Genomic DNA, 25,547 nt, shown 5'->3' with positions numbered 1-25,547 from the left:
CCCCGGCATCCCATATAGTCCCCCCAAGCCAGGGGCAATTTCTGAGCTCTTAGCCAGAGCATCAAATGGGTGTGACCCGAAAAAAAAAAAAAGATAACTTGAGGCCAGAGTGCACAGGGGTTAGGGCACTTGCCTTACATATGGCTGACCCAGGTTTGATCCCCAGAATCCCATATGGTCTCCCAAACATCTCCAGGAGTGAGCCCTGAGCACAGAGCCAGGAGTGAGCCCTGAGCAAAGTTAGGTATGGCCCAACTCCCTTCCCCTCACCCCTCCAAAAAAAAAATAGATAACTTGGGAAATTCTGTGGGTGAGTTTTGTGAGGGTGAAAAAGTTCTCCTAGGTAGAGATGAGACTAAAGCAGTGAGAAGTAGTCAGGCACTGGATAGAATATTTTAAAAATGAAGACTTGCTTTTGGTTTTTGGAATAGATGTCAAGATTTTTGATTGGAGCATCTGGAAAGATGCAGTTGTCCTTTCAGCTGGGAAAGCACCTGACTGAACAGGGCGAGAGTGAAGAGTCACTGAAACCACCAGACTGCTTGAATAACCATGGAAAGCATACGATGATGCGCCTTTCTTTTCTTCTTCGTGTGGAGGAAATAGAATGGTTTTTAGAATGATGGCTGTGTAGAGTTGTTTCATCAGTTCTAGGAGCTTTAGTTTCAACAGAATTCTGACGAGATCTTACTTAGGAAAGGGCTTTTGCGACGGTAAATTCCGACACTTTTCCTGGTGCCAGTGCCAGTGTCATGGTTCAGCATGAACAGTCTAGTGAACTCTTTAGTGAATGCAAAGCCTTAGATCAGGGGTCTTCAAACTACGGCCCAAGGGCCACATGCGGCCTGCAGAGGAGTCTGATCTGGCCCGCCAGCAGTGAGCACTGTTTGGTTGCCAAGGTACCTGCCAGCATATACACTCAATGTATATCCAAATATCAGGAACCAGGCACTCAAAATGGTAACCATCTTTGGTAGCACTTATGCCTGTGAACAGACTTTTTCAAGAATGAAACATCTGAAATCTCCAACCAGATCAAGATTAACTGATGCCCACTTGCATCACTAGTTACAGCTGGCAGTGACAAATATGGAACCAGACATTGACCATCTCTTTAGCCAAAAGCAGGCCCACAGTTCCCATTGAAATACTGGTGCGTGATCTGTTTGTTTATAAATGGTTTTCATTTTATTTATATAAGATATGTGCAGTGTGAGTAGGAATTAGTAGCTCATATAGTCCGGCCCTCCAGCTCTCTAAGGGACCGTAATCCGGCCCCCACGTTAAAAAGTTTGAAGACCCCTGCCTTAGATTGATTGTTTCTCTGTTGTGGTGGGCTAGAGACATAGTGTAGGGGACAAGGTACTTGCACGTATCCAACCCTGATCCCACCCCTGGCACTCATGAGCACCAACCCCGATGGGGCAAAGTGTCTTTAATTGATTTGGTTTGTTTTCTTCACAAGTAGTTAAAGTGTCATTTTTTTTTTTTTACTTCTCTCGAATTTCTGGGTCTCTCCTTCATACCTTTGGACAGGCCCCTCCCCCCTTGCCTTAAGAATTTGACTTCAGGAGAAAGCTTATTCAAATCTTTGCAGATGAATCTATTCTGGTATGTAGTGTTCCTTTACTGCTGCCGGAGAGCTAAGTAGGCGAGGACAGAAGAATGCTAGAAATGTGAACTGAGGAATCCAGGGTGCACAGCCGCGTGGTGGAGCAGATGTCTGCAGTGGGCTACTTTGCTGGAATGTGTTTTCGATTTCCCAGGATGCTTTTATTATTAGGTCACTGCTTAGGGCATTGGCTTCCACACTTCGACTGATCCATTCCTGAGAGACTCTTATACATTTGACTATATATTTATACTGAATTAAAAGTTTTTGCAAAATAACATTTGCATTTATTGCATTTTATGTTTAAATATGTCTTCCATATACATTTTTGTTTTGTTTTTGTTTTTGGGTCACACTCAGTGGTGCTCAGGGGTTACTCTTGGGCTCTACACTGGGTCATTTTCTGGTACCATTGGTCATTTTTACTATAAGAACAGTGATGATTAAAGCATGGTTCCCTGTACCATAACATTTTTTTGTGAAAGAGAATCCTTCATATTTGGTGCTTATTTGCTGTGTAACTTTCTTGCCCTGTCACATTTGCAGTCTTCAAGGATTAGGACATGGACATCATTGTGAGGGGTAATCGTGGTTGTTATTTTGCCTCCACTGGTCTTAGTGGTTTTTTGTTTGTTTTTAGCAGCCCACTGCTTGCCAAAGTTCTGTTCTGTTTTCTTTTTTTTCCTGTTGCTTAGATCAGGGCTTCTTAAAGTTTTTTTCCACACATCACCCCAATTTACCCAAAAAGTTTACAATGATATATAGGTATATAAAACAGGTCTATGATTTAAGCACTGATGATAAATCATAAAGAAATTTTCATGGTCTCATTTGTCATCACAACCTTTTTTTTTGGGTCATGCCGGGTGATGCTCAGGGGTCACTATGCACTCAGAAATCGTTTCTGGCTTGGGGGATCATGTGGGGCGCCTGGTGATCAAACCGCAGTCCATCCTAGGTTAGCACATGCAAGGCAAACACCCTACCTCTTGCGCCACCACTCTGGCCCCTCGAGCAAACTTTATGAAATTGTATGTTGTAACTATATCATTTCTGTTCTCTCTTGAACACATTTTTTCAAGGTAAATTTCTTTAAATAAAAATTTGCTTGGGGCCGGAGCAGTGGCGCAAGCAGTAGGGCGTCTGTCTTGTGAGCGCTAGCCTAGGACGGACCTGTTTAATCCCCCGGAGTCCCATATGATCCTCCAAGCCAGCAGTGATTTCTGAGCACATAGCCAGAAGTACCCCCCTCACACACACACACCCAGTTTGCTTTCCCCAAAATAAAAGACACTGCATTTTTTTTTTTTTTTGGTGGAGTCATACCTGGCTATGCTCAGGTATTATTCCCCCCTTTTTTTGTTTTTATTTTTGGGTCTTACTCGGCAGCGCCCAGGGGTTACTACTGGCTCTGTGCTCAGGAATCGCTCCTGGCAGGCTCGGGGGACCATATGGGATGCTGGGAATCGAACCCAGGTCTGTCCCGGATCTGCCGCTTCCAAGGCAAATTTCCTACCACTGTGCTATCGCTCTGACCCCCTCAGGTATTATTCCTTACAGAGCCTGTGGGACCATATGCGGTGCAGGGGATTGAATTTAGGTCAGCCCCATGCAAGGAAAATGCCCTACCTGATATGCTATCTCTACAGTTCTTCTATGATGTAGGGGCTCAAATTCAGGGCTCAGGTATAGAAACTATAGCTCACTACCACTAGGCTATATTCCTGGCCCCTATAACTTCTGTTTTATTGTGACTATTTACATAATGGTTTTGAGACCATACCCAGTAGCATTCAGAATACCATATAGTTCTGGGACTGAATTTGGGCCTCTGGCATGCAAAGTGTACACACTGGTTCTTTAAGCACTCTCCTGTCTCCCCCACTACCGCCAGCATGTCCTTGAGAACATTTATTTAAAGAGAATATTTTTTTTACTTGATTGATTGATTGATCGGTTGATTGGCTTTTGGGCCACACCCAGTGGCACTCGGGTCACTCACTCCTGACTCTGCACTCAGAAATCGCCCCTGGCAGGCTGGGGGACCATATGGGATGCCTCGGATCAAACCAGTCCCTCCTGGGTCGGCCGCATGCGAGGCAAATGCCCTGCCACTGTGCTATCTCCAGCTCCTAAAGAGAATTTTTAAATGTTGTTGAAGCATTTTGTTGTGTTTTGAAATATTTTTGCCAGATAAGACCAACCTGTGAGTTATTTTTGGGAGTCGTCATTGCGGTACCTTTTCGTTGTTTTTTGTTTTGTTTTGTTGTTTTTGGGCCACACCCAGCGGTGCTCAGGGGTTCCTCCTGGCTCTCTGCTCAGAAATAGCTCCTGGCAGGCACGGGGGACCCTATGGGACACCGGGATTCGAACCAACACCTTAGGTCATGGGTCGGCTGCTTGCAAGGCAAACGCCGCTGTGCTATCTCTCCGGGCCCAGGCAGTTTTTCTATTTGGGTTCAGTGACTAGCTTTCCGCCTCCATTTTGGTGAGCTGCTCTTTCAGGATAATTTTCTTTACAGAGCTTTTGTAGTGTTATCTTTAATTTTGTTCTCTGGCAGTGCAGGAGCTTCTGGGGTTGCCTGTAGATGTTACCTGTGCTGACTGGTGGTGGTGGGGCTGTGGACGCCCATTTCTGCTGCTAAGGGCAGATGGGCAAGATGACATTGCCTGGAACCTGCTGCTGTTAGCTGTGGGTTGGGGCCCCTCAGGACTGAAAAGTCTAGTGCTGTTCTAGGTCCCTGCCGAGCTCACCTGTGCCCAGTCCTTCAGACTTTTCTCTTTTATTCATCTATTTTTCTGTTCCTATGCTGTTTGCAGACCCTTCTGGTGCTTAAACGCAGACACAGGGGAGGTAGGAGGGAAATCCCATCGAATGCACACCCAGCGTGCCTATCTAGTCTAGCTCCCTCTGCCTAAACGGGATGTTTCATGAGTGTCTCTTGTGTGATTTTCAGTCTTGAGTTGTTTTCAGAGGACAAGAATAGGGAAATGTTAGCTTTTGCCATAATTTTCTAAAATGGAAACCCTAGCAATATAGTTATTTTTGTTATTGGCAATTGGTATGAAACTGTCAAGCCTTTTGCTTGTACTGATACATTCATTCGTTTTTCAATGCTTTTTGAAGATTGGCAACTAGGAGTATTTATGTCTCTACATCTGTTGTATAGGACTAAGTGGATTCTTCCCTTGCTTACATTGTGTGGAATTAGAACTGTCATGTTTTTAATTATCTACCTACCTATTTGTTTTTGTATTTTTAGGGAGTGGAGCAACTGCTGTGGTCCAGGCAGCTTTTTGTGCCCCTAAGAAGGAGAAAGTGGCAATCAAACGGATAAACCTCGAGAAGTGTCAGACTAGTATGGATGAACTCCTGGTATGCGAATCTTATATTTCTTTTGTGGAGAAATATACTGTTTCAGCTGAGGTTAGAAGGAAGAATTGACTTTTTTGACTAGGTGAAAATAAGGAGCATACATTTAAAGCAGAGGTAATAATATGATTAGCATGTTCAGGCATTTGAAAGACTGGACATAGAAGCAAGGCACTGCTTCTGGCTCTCTGCTCATAAATCACTCCTGGCAGGCATGGGGAACCATATGGGATGCAGGGATTCGAGCCACCTTTGGTCCTGGGCTGCGCCCTACCACTGTGCTATCTCTCTGGCCCCATAGGCTTAGACTTTTGACTTAGATTTATTTATACTTTAGATTTAGTTTACTATCTTGCTCTGTTCAAGTAGACTTACCTATTTAACATGAGAATGGTTAATTGCCTCACAGACAATGGATTGGGACTGTCTTGGAGTGGGGGGGGGAACTAGTCCACAAACACACACATTTTCTGTTTATTCATAATTATCTTCTATGACTGTAAAACCAGATTTCCCAAGATGGTTCATCAAGGGCACCTTGAAATAAAATTTGTCCCAGTGGAGGTCTCAGTGATGCTGTGCCAGGATATGATAAATAGTGCATGTTTCTAGTTTCAAAGATGGCTAATTAGTAAAAGCAATAGAGTCAGAATGGACTGAGACAGAAGCTGGGAGTTTGGATGTCAAACAATCTGGAAGAAGTCAGAAAGAGCCCAGGAGATTGCATACACAATGAGGCCTCCCCAGTGTGGATTTACTGACTTGTAGTGTTGCCAGGCTTGCATATAACAAATTCTGTTTTCTCTTTGCAGAAAGAAATTCAAGCCATGAGCCAGTGCCATCACCCAAATATTGTGTCTTACTACACATCTTTTGTGGTAAAAGATGAGCTATGGCTGGTTATGAAACTGCTAAGTGGAGGTGGGTATTGAACAGTGAAATGTTGACTTCCATGGTTCTAGAAAATAAACACGTTTTCTATCCTGGTTTGCTTTGAGGAGCTCCTGAGAACATAGTGTCTGCTAAAGATGCTAGAATCTGAGCTGAGATGGATTTTATACATTATGATTCATGTGTTTTATTTTATACAGTTGCCTTTGGGGGCACTGCTCCTTGCTACCCTTGGCCACTCAGATTCCAGGCCCAGTAGTAGTTTTTTTTTTTTTTTTTTGGTTTTTGGGCCACACCCAGCGGTGCTCAGGGGTTACTCCTGGCTGTCTGCTCAGAAATAGCTCCTGGCAGGCACGGGGGACCATATGGGACACTGGGATTCAAACCAACCACCTTTGGTCCTGGATCGGCTGCTTGCAAGGCAAATGCCGCTGTGCTATCTCTCTGGGCCCGTAGGTTTTTTTTTAATATATTTTTTATTTAAACACCTTGATTACATGCATAATTGTGTTGTTTGGGTTTAAGTCATGTAAAGAACACCACCCATCACCAGTGCAACATTCCCATCACCAATGTCCCAAGTCTCCCTACTCCCCACCCAACCCCCGCCTGTACTCTAGACATTCCCTCATACATTCTCATTATTAGGATAGTTCAAAGCGTAGTCATTTCTCTAATTAAACTCATCCCTGTTTGTGTGAGCTTCATAAGGTGAGCTGTAACTTCCAGCCCTTCTCTCTTTTGTGTCTGATAATTATTATTGCAAGAATGCCTTTCGTTTTTCTTTTTTTTTTTGTTTATGGGGAAGTTTTAATCCTAAAATGTCCAAAGCCCTTTACAAGTGCCCATTCCTTACTAGTAATATCACTAGTTTTCTTCTGTCCTTCCCACGCCCTCTCCTCTGCCTGCCTACCTGTGGCAAACCTCCTCTTCCTCCTCCCCCCCTCCTCTTCCTCTCCTTCCCCTTCCCCCTCCTCCCCTTCTCCCTCCCCCTCTTATTCCCCCTCTCCCCTCCTCTTTCCCCCCTCCTCCTCCCCCTTCTTCTCCTTCTCCTCCTCCCCCTCCTCCTCCTCCTCCTCCTCCTCCTTCTTCCTTCTTCTTCTTCTTTCTCTCTCTTCCTTTTTTCTTTTAGACACTATAGTTTGCAATATTGTTATTGAAGGGGCATCATGCATATCAATTTACCTCCTTTTAGCACCCAATTCTTGTCCACAGCGATAATTTCCAACTACCATTGTCATAGTGATCATGTCTCTGCCCTAACTGCACTCCATCTGTCTTTGTGTCTTTGTGGACTGTTCCTCCTGACCCTCATCTCTATCTTTTCTGAGTATTATTACCATACTATTCTGTTATTTTTCTTTTTTTTTCTTTTTTTTTTCGGGCCACACCCATTTGATGCTCAGGGGTTACTCCTGGCTACACACTCAGAAATTGCCCCTGGCTTGGGGGGACCATATGGGATGCCGGGGGATCGAACCGTGGTCCTTGGCTAGCGCTTGCAAGGCAGACACCTTACCTCTAGCGCCACCTCGCCGGCCCCTCTTGTTATTTTTTTTATTTTATTTATTTATTTATTTATTTTTTTTGGTTTTTGGGCCACACCCGGCGGTGCTCAGGGGTGACTCCTGGCTGTCTGCTCAGAAATAGCTCCTGGCAGGCACGGGGGACCATATGGGACGCTGGGATTCGAACCAACTACCTTTGGTCCTGGATCGGCTGCTTGCAAGGCAAACAACGCTGTGCTATCTCTCCGGGCCCTCTTTTTTTTTTTTTTATAATTATCTTTATTTAAACACCGTGATTACAAACATGATTATAGTTGTATGATTACAGTTTTGTAAAGAACACCCCCCTTCATCAGTGCAACATTCCCACCACCAATTTCCCAGATCTCCCTCCTCCCCACCCCCCCACACCTGTACTCGAGACAGGCTGTCTACTTCCCTCATTCATTCACATTGTTATGATAGTTTTCAGTGTAGTCATTTCTCCAACTGCACTCATCACTCTATGTGATGAGCTTCATGTCATGAGCTGCACCTACCAGCCCTCATCTCTCTTGTCTCTGAGATACTGTTAAAAATGTCTTTCATTTTTCTTAAAGCCCATAGATGAGTGAGACCACTCTGCGTTTTTCTTTCTCTCTCTGACTTATTTCACTCAGCATAATAGATTCCACGTACATCCATGTATATGAAAATTTCATGACTTCATCTCTCCTGACAGCTGCGTAATATTCTATTGTGTATATGTACCACAGTTTCTTTAGCCATTCGTCTGTTGAAGGGCATCTTGGTTGTTTCCAGTCTTGCTATGGTAAATAGTGCTGCAATGAATATAGGTGTAAGGAAGGGGTTTTTGTATTGTATTTTTGTGTTCCTAGGGTATATTCCTAGGTGTGGTATAGCTGGATCATATGGAAGCTTGATTTTCAGTTTTTGGAGGAATCTCCATATTGCTTTCCATAAAGGTTGAACTAGACAGCATTCCCACCAGCAGTGGATAAGAGTTCCTTTCCCTCCACATCCCCGCCAACACTGTTTGTTCTCATTCTTTGTGATGTATGCCAATCTCTGTGTGGTGTGAGATGGTACCTCATAGCTGTTTTGATTTGCATCTCCCTGATGATTAGTGATGTGGAGCATTTTTTCATGTGTCTTTTGGCCATTTGTATTTCTTCTTTGTCAAAGTGTCTGTCCATTTCTTCTCCCCATTTTTGGATGGGATTAGATGTTTTTTTCTTGTAAAGTTCTGTCAGTGCCTTGTATATTTTGGAGATTAGCCCCTTATCTGATGGGTATTGGGTGGATAGTTTCTCTCACTCAGTGGGTGGCTCTTGTATCCTGGGCGCTATTTCCTTTGAGGTGCAGAAGCTTCTCAGCTTAATATATTCCCATCTGTTAATCTCTGCTTTCACTTGCTTGGAGAGTGCAGTTTTCTCCTTGAAGATGCTTGTAGTCTCAATGTCCTGGAGTCTTTTGCCTATGTGTTGTTCTATATATCTTATGATTTCGGGTCTGATATCGAGGTCTTTAATCCATTTGGATTTTACCTTCGTACATGAGGTTAACTGGGGGTCTAAGTTCAATTTTTTGCAAGTGGCTAGCCAGGTATGCCAACACCACTTGTTGAAGAGGCTTTCTTTGCTCCATTTAGGATTTCTTGCTCCTTTATCAAAAATTAGGTGTTTGTATGTCTGGGGAACATTTTCTGAGTATTCAAGCCTATTCCACTGATCTAAGGTCCTGTCTTTATTCCAATACCATGCTGTCTTGATAACTATTGCTTTGTAGTAAAGTTTAAAGTTGGGGAAAGTAATTCCTCCCATATTTTTTTTCCCAATGATTGCTTTAGCTATTCGAGGGTGTTTATTGTTCCAAACGAATTTCAAAAGTGCCTGATCCACTCACTTCTTTGAAGAATGACATGAGTATCTTTAGAGGGATCGCATTAAATCTGTACAATGCTTTGGGGAGTATTGCCATTTTAATGATGTTAATCCTGCCAATCCATGAGCAGGGTATGTGTTTCCATTTCCGCGTGTCCTCTCTTATTTCCTGGAGCATAGGTTTATAGTTTTCTTTGTATAGGTCCTTCACATTTTTAGTCAAGTTGATTCCAAGATATTTGAGTTTGTGTGGCACTATTGTGAATGGGGTTGTGTTCTTAATGTCCATTTCTTCCTTATTACTATTGGTGTATAGGAAGGCCATTGATTTTTGTGTGTTAATTTTGTAGCCTGCCACCTTGCTATATGAGTCTCTTGTTCCAGTAGTAGTTCTGAGGATCACTTGGGCCACATTCCTCAGTGCTTGGTTGGTCATGCCAGGCATGGATCTGGGGCTCTCTTACCTGTCAGTCCTTTGAAGTCTGTTCTGTCTACCTCCCTTCCTTGCCTCTGACTAAACTTATTTGTTTATTGTTTGGGAGCCACACCCAGCAATGCTCAGGAACTGCTCCCAGCTATGCTGGGGGCAGTATAAGATGCTGGAAATTGCACTTGGCCTCAGACATGCAGTGCATGTGCCCTTTGAACTATCTTCCTGGCCCCTGTTTTTATTTATTTAGTTAGTTAGTTTTTCCAACCACACCCAGTGAGGCTCAGGGGTTACTCCTGGCTATGTGCTCAGAAATTGCTCCTGGCTTGGGGGACAATATGGGACGCCGGGAGATCGAACCTCGGTCTATCCTAGGCTAGCACTTTCAAGGCAGATGCCTTACTGCTTGTGACACTGCTCCGGCCACTGGCCCCTATTTTATTATTAGTTATTATTATGATGATTTTGTGATGCTACCAATAGAATCTGGAGCTTCACATGACAAGGAACGCATTCTACCACTCTCCTACCCAGTGACATAAACTTGTTGATATCTCCTGATAAACTCCCCCTATTCTAGGGTTTTAGGTGTATATAGTGATTACTCCTTGGTGATATTTAACTTAATGATATTCCTCTGTTTCTTGCCAGTGGAAAAATATTTTTCTTTTGCCAATTGAAAATTTGACCTTAAGAACTGATTGGGTTTGTTAGATATTTTTTGAAGAAGAGGTTTTTGTTTTTGTTTTTGTTTTTTGCTTTTGGTGGTGCTAGGGAGCTCTTCCTCCTCTGTGCTTACGAGTGACTCCTGGCCATGGGGGGTGGGGTGGGGGTGGGGGTATTTTGTGGGGCCAGCAGTTAGAATTAGTGTCAGAAGGATGCAAGGCAAGTAGCTTAACCCTTTTTAGGATCTTCTCTGATTCTATAGAATATAATTTATAAGTGATGCTGTGTAAACTTCATATTGCATCTCATATCTGTTTTCTTTAGTAGATACAAAATGATTTTATCTTTGATAGTGATGTTGATTAAGATTTCTTTTTTTTTGTTTTGTTTTGTTTTTATTTTATTTTTTGTTTTGGGGGGGTCACACCTGGCAGCACTCCGTTACTCCTGGCTCTACGCTCAGAAATCGCTCCTGGAGGCTCGGGGGACCATATGGGATGCCGGGATTCAAACCACCATCCTTCTGCAAGCAAGGCAAAAACCCTACCTCCATGCTATCTCTCTGGCCCGATTTAGATTTCTTAATATGACAATCAGGCCTCTTCATGGAAATACTAACTCTTTACCCCTTTGCAACTAACTCACAAGTAATCAGTGATATGATCCTTTTGCACTGTGAACCTAAAATAGCCCTTAAGTTTTTCAGAAAGTGGTTTTTTTTTTTTTTTGGGGGGGGGGGCACACCCGGCGGTGCTCAGGGGTTACGCCTGGCTGTCTGCTCAGAAATAGCTCCTGGCAGGCACGGGGGACCATATGGGACACCGGGATTCGAACCATCCACCTTTGGTCCTGGATCGGCTGCTTGCAAGGCAAACGCCGCTGTGCTATCTCTCCGGGCCCGAAAGTGGTTTTTAGCATCCTGTGTTGAATTAGTTTTTCTCCCTTGAAAAATTGTAATTTGGGGGGGGGGGGGGCATATCCAATGATGTTCAGGGGTGACTCCTGCCTGGCTCAGCACTCAAGGGTCATGCTCTGGGACCAAATGGGCAAATGCCCTTCCCACGTACATCACTTCAGCTCCACTACTTTCCCCTTTTTTATGAGTAATTGTTAGATAAAGTAATTGTTTAAAGAATTATCTCCACTGATAGCAAAGGGGGTTCGGGGATTGTTGCAAGTCAGCCCCCGAAGAGGTTGACTGATGGAGGGATGGAGGATGAGGTCTTTCTTTCCCTTTCAGCTCGGAGCACGCATCTGCCACCCTGTCCAGCCAACGGTTCTGAGGTGAAATGGCGGGTAAACAGCTCGCAGACAGTCAAGCTTGTGAAAATATTAGCTTTATTTGGAGGACAAGACTGAAGCCAAAAGCCTCAGTCTCAGTTCCAGCCAAAAAGCCCATCACCTTCCACAGACCCTTGTTTTTATCCCCCAGAATCAGGTACCACCGAATGGTGGTATCAGGTAATGCCCAATGGTGGGAGCAGAATCAGGTACCACCCTAGGGTGGGAGCAGAATGCCAGGTCACACCCTAGGGTAGGGCACATCACGGATCAGGGTAGGGTCAGTAACATAATAATCCCATTAAAATGTTTACATACAGTGCCCAGAGAGATAGCACAGCTGCGTTTGCCTTGCAAGCAGCCGATCCAGGACCAAAGGTGGTTGGTTCAAATCCCCGTGTCCCATAGGGTCCCCCGTGCCTGCCAGGAGCTATTTCTGAGCAGACAGCCAGGAGTCACCCCTGAGCACCGCCGGGTGTGGCCCAAAAACCAAAAAATAAAAAATAAATAAAAATAAAAATAAAAAAATGTTTACATACACAACAGGGGATATACTGTGCTTCCTTTTCCTCATTGAATAAAGGCTTTTATTTAGAGTCAAGAATTTTATATTCTGTCTTTTCTGGTGTTCCAGATAGTTTTATTATGGGAACTCCTTCAAATTTGCTTTTCATTTTTTTTTTTTGTTTCTTTAATTTTGTTTTGTTTTATTTTTGGGCCACATCTGGCAACACTGGGGGGTTACTCCTCGCTCTGCACTCAGAAATCAATCCTGGCAGGTTCAGGAGGCATATAGGATGCTGGGGATTGAACCTGGGTCTGTCCTGGGTCGTCTGCATGCAAGACAAATGCCCTCCCACCCTAGCCTCAAATTTGCTTTTTTACTTTTTGACATGAACCCAATATGAACCTGATTGCTTCCTTCCTTTGTTTAAGATCTTGTTTTGGGGGCCACACTTACCTGTGTGTGGCCATAGTAGCTAAAAACGAAACATCGCTAAGGCGCGAGAGGGACCATGAGGTGCTGGCCTTGAACCTGGGCTTTCTAATGCAGATCATGTGCTTGGCTCATTGAGCTCTCTGTCCAGGTTTGATCTCATATTCCACAAGATCAAGTTTATGCTGTTTTTTCTGACCCCAAATGTTCAATTCTTTGAAGGAGGTCTGATTATTTCATAGGAAAGATACTTGGCAAGCAAAAGTGGGATGCTGGGTCTTCATTGTTACTCTGTTTTGGTGCTTCCAGGTGAAAGAACTTGGGAATGCGGTATATTAAAATGAATACTTGGGGCCTGGTCATATCAAGTACATGCCTGGCAGGTGGAGGCCACAGGGGTGAAGCTGTGGTGAAGTATATGCTGAGGTGACCTTGACAGCTCCTTCCTTTGTGTGGGAAATGATAAACGTAAATGATGACTCAGCATTTGTATTTTTTTTTTTTTTTTTTTTTTGGTTTTTGGGCCACACCCGGCGGTGCTCAGGGATGACTCCTGGCTGTCTGCTCAGAAATAGCTCCTGGCAGGCACGGGGGACCCTATGGGACACCAGGATTCGAACCAACCACCTTTGGTCCTGGATCAGCTGCTTGCAAGGCAAACAATGCTGTACTATCTCTCTGGGCCCAGCAATTTGTATTTTTGTTCTGGGCTGCTATCATGGTCTTTTTTGTTTTGTTTTGTTTTTGTTTTCTGCCATACTTGTTGACGCTCAGGGGTTACTCCTGGCTTTGCGCTCAGAAATCGATCCTGGCTTGGGGGGACCATATGGGATGCCAAGGGATCGAGCTGAGGTCCATCCTAGGTTAGCGCTTGCAAGGCAGACAGACACCTTACCTCTAGTGCCACTGCTTCAGCCCCTGCTATCACGGTCTTTAAAATCATATTTGAGGGCCCGGAGAGATAGCACAGCGGCGTTTGCCTTGCAAGCAGCCGATCCAGGACCAAAGGTGGTTGGTTCAAATCCCCGTGTCCCATATGGTCCCCCGTGCCTGCCAGGAGCTATTTCTGAGCAGACAGCCAGGAGTAACCCCTGAGCACCGCCGGATGTGACCCAAAAACAAAACAAAACAAAACAAAAATCATATTTGAACTTGTCTTAAACCAGAAAACCCCAGAACCAGAAAGTCTTGGGCCCCAACACAGGGTTTTAGGGGCTTTTTCCCGCAGTGTACGTACACCTAGTTATACTTAGTGCTTGCAATAAGATGTATTGTTGGTTGCTGATCGCGGTGGTATGTCTAGTTTACAAAGCATGTTTTGGTCCTGACCTGTGACGTGTATTAAATCAGACCCTTTGCCAAGGCAGGGACTGAATTGTTGGGCCAGGTTGGGAGGAGCTTCCTGATTGCCTCATCTCTGCACTGTTGGCCTTTCCGTGGTTTACATGCTTGTTTTTGAGGATGATTTTCCATTAAAAAATGTAAAATTACAGGAAAGGGAATTCATATTTGTGTAGCTAGCGACTAGTTTTGAGACGATTATTATTTTGTTTGCTTTTAGTTTTTATGTGCACTGTGAAGGTGGAGGCAGGCCTTATGTAGATGAAGTGCTGGAGTGACAGATCCTAATTGTGCCATGCGTGTGATCTCAACTTGAACTGTCAGGGTCCGAGCATATCCACCAACTCACATCCCAGCCCTCATGGACTATTTTAATACCTTCCCTCATTGAACACGTAACTTTCGTGAGCTTTAGGATTAAATTCCATTTTCCTTTTTAGCAGTTTGACCTTATTTGGAAACTGCTTCAGCTCTTGACATTGTGTCCTTGTGTGCTGACCAATGATACTTGTGCATTACAATTGTGGGAAGAAGTAAGAACCATAAAACATCCAGCAGCATGCTGGATAAAGACCTCACCCATGCGTTGTAATCATCCTTGCCATTTGATGATTCCCAATGTATCCAGAATCACCTTTTCCTTTCAACTCCATTACTGAGACACTGGAGACACTGGGCATCTTCATAGAGGCCTGGTCCGTGTGATGATTGGAAGCCTAGCTAACACCATCTACCTTTCACCATGATGGTCAGGCCGCTTTCAGTATGGACAGATACTGGTAACACTGTTTTTTGTTATTAATCACCTACCGTTACAATTTTATTTGTAATTTACAAGTAAATATGCTGTACGGAGTTTTCATGCTTGGCTAAAATATTCTGTCATGAATAGGAAAAAAATTTTAGTTCCCAAATCCACACCTGTACAGCAGCTTGTCTTTTCATGGCAGAATGACTTTTGGAGGGGAGGTTGGCCACACCCGGTGACACTCAGGGGTCACTTCTGGCTGTATGCTCAGAAATGGCTCCTGGCTTGGGGGACCATATGGTACGCTGGGGGATCGAACCATGGTCCGTCCTAGGCTAGCGTGCGCCAGGCAGATGCCTTACGGCTTGCACCACCACTCCGACCCCCAGAATGACTTTTTAAAACAAAGAGTATTTCTTCCTTCAATAGTCAGATGCCCCAAGCACAGAAGAGACGAGGGTGTGTAACTGAGTTGGATGTGTTTCTTGTGCTGCCTTTTTTTTTTTTTTTTTTTTTTGGTTTTTGGTTTTTGGGTCACATCCAGCAGCGCTCAGGGGTTACTTCTGGCTCCACGCTCAGAAATTGCTACTGGCAGGCTCGGGGGACCATATGGGATGTCGAGATTCGAACCAATGACCTTCTGCATGAAAGGCAAATGCCTTACCTCCATGCTGTCTCTTCAGCCCCTCTTGTGCTGCTTTTTATTCCCACTTCTTAGGTTTGTTTCGGCAAGTAGCAAGCTTAATACTCAGCATATTTCCTGGAAGCTACTTTCCAAATGTTTTCCAGACGTCATCTCTTAAAGCTTACTCGTTATTTCATGTGTCAAAATGTGCTTATAGTTAAAACTTTTAAAAAATTAAAAATTTGCTTTTATTTTTGACCATAACAATAACAAAGCGTGTAGGTCCCTTGCCTTGCACATAGCTGGCCTGAGTTTTATTCCTAGCACTCCATATGGTCTATTGAACTCTGCCAGAAGTGATCGATCCCTGAGTGCAGAGCCAGAAGTAAGCCAAACTCACCAAAATAGTTTTTTTTCTATTTTCATTCTATTTATTTTGAAACAAAAATTGGTTAAGAAATATGAGTTACTAAATACTACTAATAACAATCCACTAGTTATTATTGAATCTTAGTCCAGTAAGATCAGTCATTGCCTACTTTGTATATGAAATAATTGAAAACAGTCTTTAACACATAGTGTCCGAAAAGTTAATATATATCATATGATATATTTGCTATATGACATATTTATCATGTAACTTTCACATTAAACATAAAATGTCGAATAATATTATAAACTAAGGAAAACTTTTGGAAAACCAGAAGTAATTACCTCTTATTTTCGTTTTGTTTGTTTGGTTTTGGTTTTTGGGTCACACCCGGCAGAGCTCAGATCTATGCTCAGAAATCGCTCCTGGCAGGCTCGGGGGACCATATGTGATGCTGGGATTCGAACCATCTACCATCTGCGTGCAAGGCAAACGCCTTTCCTCTATGCTATCTCTCCGGCCCCTTTTCTCTTAATTTTTTAAAATTTTTTATTTTTAATTATGAGAACAAAGATACAAGGTAAAGTTACAGTGGAAGGACAATCACCCATAAACAGAATTGTCAGTAGTCCCCTTGCTGATATCTTAACTTTGAACTTTCAGCCAAAGAACATTAAGAAAAATAAAACAGAACCCATGTACAATTACTTTGTCCCTCAAGTCCCCAGATTGTAGTACATAATATTTCTTAGCAGCACAAAAGCAATCTAAAGACATAAAACTTATGTAACTCCTTAAACATTGAAGGCTAAGTACTTTTTTACATTTCCATGCACATGCATATTAGTTTAAGTTAACCTCAAAAGTTTAAGTGGGTTGTTTTTCTTAAGGATTAGAGTCAAAGGAGCACAGTAAAAACGGTGTGAGAGTGGCAAGTGTTGTTTGCATAGGCCCAGCAAAATATGGGGGACATGGAAAGGAAAAAGCCTTGGCCTAAATACAAGGAGATTTTACCCCTGAAGTTTTCAGGCATAAGACCAACTCTAGGCTCCCGGCATATTGGGTTGGACAACCTAGTCCAATCGAGTCATTTTCTGGTCCCAGTAAAAATGTTTTGCACAATCGCTGTTGCTGGTGTCAGGTTTCTGCTGTAAAAGATCCTGGTTTCTGTGCCTATCCTACATCGAAATCAGGATGATGTGGAGCATCCTCTAGTTTCACCTCACCATTAGCGGGCAATGCCCAGAGCCCTGCCCTGAAAGCAGGTTGTTGCTGTTGCTAAGTAGCCTGGGTGTTAAAGGACCCTCTTTGGAGTAAGTCGATGCCAGGGCATCGGTAGGGTCTTCCCTGGTAGAGGTTTGCTTTCTGGTGATGTTTCTGTAGATGGTATCCATGGTTCAGGGGTGAATGGACCCTGCCCGTTCTTCTGGGGCCTGAGCCAGGTCATTATGACAATGTTCAGGGTGTAAGGCCCCACTGCATTACAAAATTTGGGTGTTCCTATCTCTATTAGATAAATAACTTGCTTGCATGTATAATATTTTCCCATTTTAATGAGCCTGCGCAAAAGAGGAACAATGCCACAGGTATTATTGGTGTATATGGGTGCTGAGGAAACAAGTTCAACAATCCCCGTAACTTGGTTCTAACATGAACTCTAAACAGAGAAACTCTTCTACCAGAATTCCCTGAACAGCTATAACACTTATTGAATATTCTCTTCTATAGTGATAATTTCCCCCACTGTTTTTTTTTAATTTGTGATCTTTTCAAAACTGTGCTTTTTAAGAAAAAAACTTTAGTTGTTGCAAAGGAAACATTTAAGGTGAAGAGACACATTAAATATATTAAATAACATGTAGAAAATAAAGCTTGAGTTAAGTACACAACGTTGCATTTTTTTTTTCTTTCTTTCTTTTTTTTTTTTTTTTTTTTTGGTTTTTGGGCCACACCCTGTGACGCTCAGGGGTTACTCCTGGCTATGCCCTCAGAAGTTGCTCCTGGCTTCTTGGGGGACCATATGGGACACCGGGGGATCGAACCGCGGTCCGTCCTAGGCTAGCGCAGGCAAGGCAGGCACCTTACCTCCAGCGCCACCGCCCGGCCCCTAACGTTGCATTTTTTTTATGAAAAATATCTTTTACAGTTGCAAAGCAAGCATTCAAACTGAAGAGATACATTAAATACATTAAAGAATAAGGGGCCGGTGAGGTGGCGCTAGAGGTAAGGTGTCTGCCTTGCAAGCGCTAGCCAAGGAACCCCCCAAGCCAGGGGCAATTTCTGAGCGCTTAGCCAGGAGTAACCCCTGAGCATCAAACAGGTGTGCCCCCCCCCCAAAAAAAAAAAGAATATGTAGAATAAAGGAATAAAAGCTTGACCTTGGGGCCAGAGCAATAGCACAGAATAGGGCGTTTGCCTTGTATGTGCTCAATCAAGATTCGATCTCCAACATCTCCTATGGTCCCTGAATCTTCCAGGAGCAATTTCTTTTTTTGTTTTTTGGGCCAAACCTATTAGCTCTCCTGGCTACTCCTGGCTTTGTTCTCAGATATTACTCCTGGCAGGCTCAGGAGATCATATGGGTGCTGGGGATTGAGCTTGGGTTGGCAGCGTGCAAAGCAAACACCCTACTCACTGTGCTATTGCTCCAGCCTCCCAGGAGCAATTTCTGAGCTCAGAGCCTGGAGTAATCTCTGAACGCTACTGGATGTGGCCCCAAAACTGTAAAAATAAATAAATAAATAAATAAATAAATAAATAAATAAATAAATAAAGGGCCGGAGCTATAAGCTCAGCGGGTAGGGTATTAGTCTTGCATGCTGCCGACCGGGGATGGACACTGGTTCGATCCCTGGTGTCTGGTATGATCTCCTGAGCATGCCAGGAGCGATTTCTGAGTGCAGAGCATGCCATATGTGACCCCCTAAAAGGTCCTCCCAAAATATAAAGGCTTGACCTAAGTACAACTTTAAAATGTCTTTGAGATAGGAAGAAACTGTGAAGATTTCTAGTTCAATTAAAACATCAATTTATTAAATTCTTTTTATTTTTATTTTTTATTTTTTCAATTTATTATATTCTTATCTATCAATTTATCATTGATCGTCAGTTTACTGTTGAATCAAACTGTTGGCTTCTTGCTCTTCCTAGCTTTATAGCTAAAAAAAAGTTACAATTAAATAATTACTTATGAGTAGCTGGCCATGAAGAGAAATATCAGGTGCCATGGGAACAAGTACCAGGAGAGCTGAACCTTATTGAAGGAGGATGGGTACCATGGGGTTAATAGACTTCCCTCTGGAGGAGGTGTTCAGCTGAGACATGAGGCTAGGTACTAATTAACCCAGTGAAAGGAGAGGTGGAGTTGAATTCTGCGAGGATGGGAGAGGTGCTGAGCAGTGTAGTCAAGGAACTCTGTTGAGAAGGGGTCTGGACCACTTTATGTGGTCTGAAAGCAAAATCATAAGTGGGGGGCCGGAGTGGTGGCACAAGGCGGTAAGGCGTTTGCCTTGCACACGCTAACCTAGGATGGCTCGTCCCCCAGCGTCCCATATGGTCGCCAAGCCAGGAGTAACCCCTGAACATCACCAGTTATGGCCCCAAAAAGCCAAAAAACAAAAAAAACCCAAAAAACCCATAAGCAACGGCGGCTCCCTTTAAGGAATGAAAATTATAGATATGGCCCGGATAGCACAGAGGCGTTTGCCTTGCAAGCAGCCGATCCAGGACCAAAGGTGGTTGGTTCGAATCCCGGTGTCCCATAGGGTCCCCCGGTCCTGCCAGGAGCTATTTCTGAGCAGACAGCCAGGCGTAACCCCTGAGCACCGCCGGGTGTGGCCCAAAAACAAAAACAAAATTATAGATAAGTAGAGTTAGAAATAAATATATACATGTTATTGTTCACATAAATTTTTTTAGTCAAACTACATAAAAGCATGTTTTTGGTTTAACAGCATTGTACTAGTATAGAATTAATGAGCTATTTGTTAATGAATTTCATTTGTCACTCATAAACTCCTCAACCAGTTTATCTTTAACAGTTAATATATTAAACTTGGAGACTGGGCAAGAATTCCAAGTGCTGTAGTCCAGGCTTTGCATGGAGAAGCCCTAAGTTAGATCTCCAGCACTGTGTGGTATCCTGTACCTTTTGGAGCAGCAATCCAAGGGGTATCCCCCAAGCTTTGCTGGGACCCCGAAACCAAAATAAGCAACTAGGGAAAAAAAATTAGAGTAATTCTGTCGGTATTAACATTTAATGATCTTTATATTGTAATCTTCTTTCACAACTAAAATTGCTATTGACTATTAGTCAATATATTAATGAAGCTAATTCTTTTTTTTTTTTTTTTTGGTTTTTGGTTTTTGGGTCAGCGCTCAGGGGTTCCTCCTGGCTCTATGCTCAGAAATCACTCCTGGCAGGCTCAGGGGACCATATGGGATGCTGGGATTCAAACCACTGACCTTCTGCATGCAAGGCAAACGCTTTACCTCCATGCTATCTCTCCGGCCCTAATGAAGCTAATTTTAAGAATTAGAAACACTTTTGATTTAAATAGCTGTTTCTCTGATTTATTAGTGTTAAACTACAGTGTAAAATTTTTAGAAAACGGGCCCGGAGAGATAGCGCAGCGGCATTTGCCTTGCAAGCAGCCGATCCAGGACCAAAGGTGGTTGGTTCGAATCCCGGTGTCCCATAAGGTCCCCCGTGCCTGCCAGGAGCTATTTCTGAGCAGACAGCCAGGAGTAACCCCTGAGCACCGCTGGGTGTGGCCCCAAAACCAAAAAAAAAAAAAAAAAGATTTTTAGAAAACAAGAAGACAATAATCAAATTCTGAGATGTCAGGGAGATAACTCCAAGAAGTTATTTCTTTTTTTTTTTTTTTTTTGGTTTTTGGGCCACACCCAGTAACGCTCAGGGGTTACTCCTGGCTATGTGCTCAGAAGTTGCTCCTGGCTTGGGGGACCATATGGGACACCGGGGGATCGAACCGCGGTCCGTCCAAGGTTAGCGCAGGCAAGGCAGGCACCTTACCTTTAGCGCCACCGCCCGGCCCCCTATTTCTTTTGGAATGCTCGTGGGTACTCCCAGTTCAGCCTCCAGGAAAAGAAGTCTCTGTAGTGCTTAAAGGGTTCTGTTGTAGAATGTAGAAATGTAAACTCAAGGTCTTAGTGATTTATTTTTGTGGTTTAGGAATGCTTTTTATTTTGTATCTGTGAGATCTTCGGTATAGATATGGGACATCTTTGGTCTAAGTAAGCAGGACTCAGGTGAAATACCTGAAGGTCTTAGTTTAAGGCCCTCCGGGTCGGACACTTAAGAGAATTCTCTGAGTTCCTCAGGAAAGTAAGTTGACAGCTGAGTCGGTAGAGCAATGAATGACAGAGCCACACTCGAGTGAGGGAGAACCTGCATTCTGGTTTCTTGGAAATTACAAGGGATATTTTATTTAAGCAAGATTCTTGCGAGTCAGCTTTTTGTGGATGTAAACAAAGCTCATTTGGGGCCAGCGAGGTGGCGCTAGAGGGAAGGTGTCTGCCTTGCAAGCGCTAGCCAAGGAAGGACCACGGTTCGATCCTCTGGAGTCCCATAGGGTCCCCCAAGCCAGGGGCAATTTCTGAACGCTTGGCCAGGAGTAACCCCTGAGCATCAAATGGGTGTGGCCCGAAAAACCAAAAAGAAAAAGAAAAATGAAAAAGCTCACATTTGTTTCTTTACAGAATCAGACATATCTTTCTTGTGAACTGAAGCTTTATCAGTACACAGTTTGATCTTCAAAACAATTCACAGGGCTATAAGATGGGCTCCAAAAGATACACTTCAATCACAAGACAGATAGTTTTCTGTTTGAGCCCAGAGCGCAAATTGTAACATCTCTCAAAGTTTTTACTCATGGGGCCGGAGGGATAGCACTGCAGTAGGGCATTTGCCTTGCATGAAGAAGGTCCTTGGTTTGAAGCCCGGCATTCCATATGGTCCCCCGAGCCAGGAGTAGCCCCTGAGCACTGCAGGGTGTGACCTAAAATCCAAAAAAAAAAGTTTTTAGGGGCCGGGCGGTGGCGCTAGAGGTAAGGTGTCTGCCTTGCCAGCGCTAGCCTAGGACGGACAGATCCCCTGGCCTCCCATATGGTCCCCCAACCAGGAGCGACTTCTGAGCGCATAGGCAGGAGTAACCCCTGAGCGTCACCGGGTGTGGCCCAAAAACCAAAAAAAAAAAAAAAAAAAAAAAAAAAATGAAAAAGTTTTTACTCCCAGACCAGGCCCTGGGTGTCAATTCTGATGTAAATTCAAGATTAACAAGGTTTTACTATCAAGTTTCCTTTCATCCTAGGGACTTAGGTTTTGTTTTTTTTTTTTTTTTTTCCCTTTCTTTTTTTCTTTTTGCAGATAACCAACTTCCTAACTAAAGGCAGGTTTTAGTGCAAAGTATGACTTAAAGAAGAACAAGCTTCATTAAAAAGGGCAAATCTTTACCTGGTGAAGAGCTTTCATAACAACCCACTTCCAGGCCAAACCTTAGATATTATTAGCAAGTCACCAGAAGTATCTTATGCATCAGACTTGTCCCCAAAACAAACATTCCTTTCATCTGAGAGAGCAGGGTGGCAAGACAATAACTAAATATCTGTTAGTTATTTCAGCTTCAACATGTTCCTTCTTGATGCCAAGTTTTCCAGGTAAAGAGGTAAATGCTCAGATACAGCATACAGATACAGCAGAAGGGAGACTCATAGATAGACCAAATAAAATGTTTGCAACTTTTTATTTGTTTTTTGGGCCACACCAGGTGACGCCTTGGCTCTGCGCTCAGAAATTGCTCCTGGCTTGGGGGACCATATGGGACACTAGAGATCGAACCCAGGTCCATCCTGGGTCAGCTGTGTGCAAGGCAAAGGCTCTACTGCTCCAGCCCCATATTTGCAACTATTAAAAAGCTAAGCTTGAGAAAATATTGCAATCACTTATTAGAGGTATGATCTCTCTTTGAGGTCTGGTGTCAGCTAGCCATGTGGGGAACGGGGAGTCCACAGCAGGCACACTAGTTTTATCTGCCCCTAAACTGTGGCTTATAACATGTTAGGATGTTATGTGGAGAAATCATAATAAAGAAGGGAGGATATTCTAGAGCAATATTTAGCAGTTATAGATGAAGGTCTTACTGGTTTAATTTTTCTTCTACTTATAAACATCATATTGTTGGGAGACTAAAACCGAAAAAGAAATTTGTGCTAGTAAAAGAGATCTTAAATAGTTTTGTTCAGAATGTCTTTTTTTTTGGGGGGGGGTGCCCTCACACCCAGCAGTGCTCAGGGATTACTTCTGGCTCTACACTCAGAAATCAGAAATCGCTCCTGGGAGGCTGGGGGACCATATGGGATTCTGGGATTCAAACCACTGTTCTTCTGCCTGCAAGGCAAACGCCTTACCTCCACACTATCTCTCCGGTCCCAGAATGTCTTTTTGATATAGACTTGAGCTATACATTATATGCTTTAATTTCTCTGTTGGCCATTTGGGTGTGAAATCAATAAAAATATCTTTTAAGATTTTGAAAAGGAGTTTCTATATCAAATGTTTTAAAAACATAGGACCAGGGGCCAGAGAGATAACATGGAATAAGGGCCTTGCATGCAGAAGGACAGTGGTTCAATTCCGGCATCCCATAGGGTCCCCTGAGCGCTGCTGGGTTTGACTCAAAAACAAACAAAACAACAACAACAAAATGAAAACATAGGACCAATAACTTTATGTGCCGTGGACCCGTTTTTGTTTTTAGTTTTGGTTTTGAGCCCCCCCCTGAGGTGCTCAGAGCTTAACTCCTGGCTCTACAATCAGTGGTCACTCTTGGTAGGCTCCGAAGACCATTTGGGATGCTAGGGATCATACTCAGGTCAGTTGCATGCAAAGCAAATGCCTTGCCCACTCTAATATCTCTGGCCCTTCGGTTCTATATCGTGAATATAGAAATAATAAAGAAGTTAGAATTTTATAATTTAAATGTTAAGATTTTAATTTTCAGTAGTAGTTTTTCTGTTTTAGGTATTCTTTAAATCAAAAACATGTAATCTCATTGGCATTCATGGAGATGCTCTCTTTTAACTAAGCAGCTCCCTGTGCAAACTGTATTTCTCAGGAGAATGAAGCATGCGGCCTGGCTTTTTTTCCTTTGGGGATTATTATGTGGCTGGTTCAATTAAGACAAACAAAACTTTTCTCTTAATTCTCCTCCTTTGTGGATCACAGTCTTGTAAGTCCTAGCAATACAAGGGAAATGTGATAATATTTATGTTGAATGTATTAAAAATTCACAGAAATTGTCTCTTTTCTGTTTTTTTAGGTTCTGTTCTGGATATAATTAAGTACATTGTGGCAAAGGGAGAACACAAAAGTGGAGTCCTAGATGAACCTACCATCGCTACCATACTTAAAGAAGTGCTGGAAGGGTTGGAATACCTGCATAAAAATGGACAGATTCACAGGTGTGTATGAGAAGGACAAAGTGAAGTGCATTATGTCTTTCTATCATAAGTCTATTAGAACGCTATGTGTCCTTTTTGGTGGTGATGGTAAGGACACTCTGAGGAAGGTCTAAGAGAAGAGTATTATCTCAATGATCGATCATTTGAAGAGGAGAACATTGCCAGCCTGCCTACCAGGCATGATCCCTGAAGCACTGCTGGGTGTGCCCACCTTCACTCCAACCCCCTAAATCTAAATGTAGTATATTTTGTTTGGAAATTGGTGTAGCTTTTCACTTTTTAGAAAGTTTTTCATAAACTGTGTCCCTTTTTTGGGGGGGCAGTCACACCCGGCAGCACTCAGGGGTTACTCCTGGCTCTACGCTTAGAAATCGCTCCTGGGCTGGAGAGATTGCATGGAGGTAAAGCGTTTGCCTTGCATGCAGGAGGACGGTGATTCGAATCCCGGCATCCCATATGGTCCCCCGAGCCTGCCAGGAGCGATATCTGAGCATTGAACCAGGAGAAACCCCTGAGTGCTGCCGGGTGTGACTCAAAAACCAAAAAAATGAAAAACAGGACCCGGAGAGATAGCACAGTGGCATTTGCCTTGCAAGCAGCCGATCCAGGACCAAAGGTGGTTGGTTCGAATCCCGGTGTCCCATATGGTCCCCCGTGCCTGCCAGGAGCTATTTCTGAGCAGACAGCCAGGAGGAACCCCTGAACACTGCCAGGTGTGGCCCAAAAACCAAAAAAAAAAAAGAAAAAAACAAAAAACAATAGAAATCGAGCTGGAGAGATGGAGCTAGAGGTAAGGTGTCTGCCTTGCAAGCACTAACCAAGGAAGGACCACGGTTAGATCCCCCGGCATCCCATATGGTGCCCCCAAGCCAGGGGCAATTTCTGAGCGCTTAGCCAGGAGCAACCCCTGAGCACAAACGGGTGTGGCCCAAAAAAACCAAGAACAAACAAACAAAATAAAAACAATAGAAATCGATCCTGGCAGGCTGATGGGGAAGGGGATGCCAGGATTCTAACCACTGTCCTTTAGTATACAAGGCAAATGCCATACCTCCATGCTATCTCTCCAGCCCCTAGACTGTGTCTTTTGACTTGCAACAAGAATGTTTGGGGCAGAAAATGTGTTTTGTATTAAAGATAAAATCAAGCATGTCTATTACAATCCTTTTAATTTTTAATAAGAACATGTAACTGGTACAGTAGTGACTTGTGAAATAGACTTAAAGAAAACAAAAGTCAAAAAAAAAAAGAAAGCAAAACTCACTGTTCTTGTTATTTAAAAATGGAAGTAGACTTTGTTGCGTCTTTTGGCTACTTGATACTCTGTAGCAAGTATAGAAAGTTCTTTAATGAGGATATTAATCTCCAGTTATTTGATATAAAGCTGTTTCCTGAAAGGTC

The 25,547-nt window shown here is 43.4% G+C and overlaps 1 protein-coding gene across 1 annotated transcript in view; it reads left to right on the top strand.

Moving 5' to 3' along the window:
* OXSR1 (oxidative stress responsive kinase 1) overlaps window positions 1-25,547 on the top strand; it is an 84,296-nt gene that overhangs the window by 9,494 nt on the left and 49,255 nt on the right. The window contains exons 2-4 of the mRNA XM_049766407.1: window positions 4,876-4,988; window positions 5,798-5,906; window positions 24,005-24,146. Coding sequence (XP_049622364.1) covers window positions 4,876-4,988; window positions 5,798-5,906; window positions 24,005-24,146 — 364 coding nt within the window. The remainder of the gene's footprint in view (window positions 1-4,875; window positions 4,989-5,797; window positions 5,907-24,004; window positions 24,147-25,547) is intronic.

This window comes from Suncus etruscus, chromosome 20 (assembly GCF_024139225.1).
Source record: "Suncus etruscus isolate mSunEtr1 chromosome 20, mSunEtr1.pri.cur, whole genome shotgun sequence".
Classification (NCBI taxonomy): domain Eukaryota; kingdom Metazoa; phylum Chordata; class Mammalia; order Eulipotyphla; family Soricidae; genus Suncus; species Suncus etruscus.
This window is presented reverse-complemented; position numbering and strand designations above follow the sequence as displayed.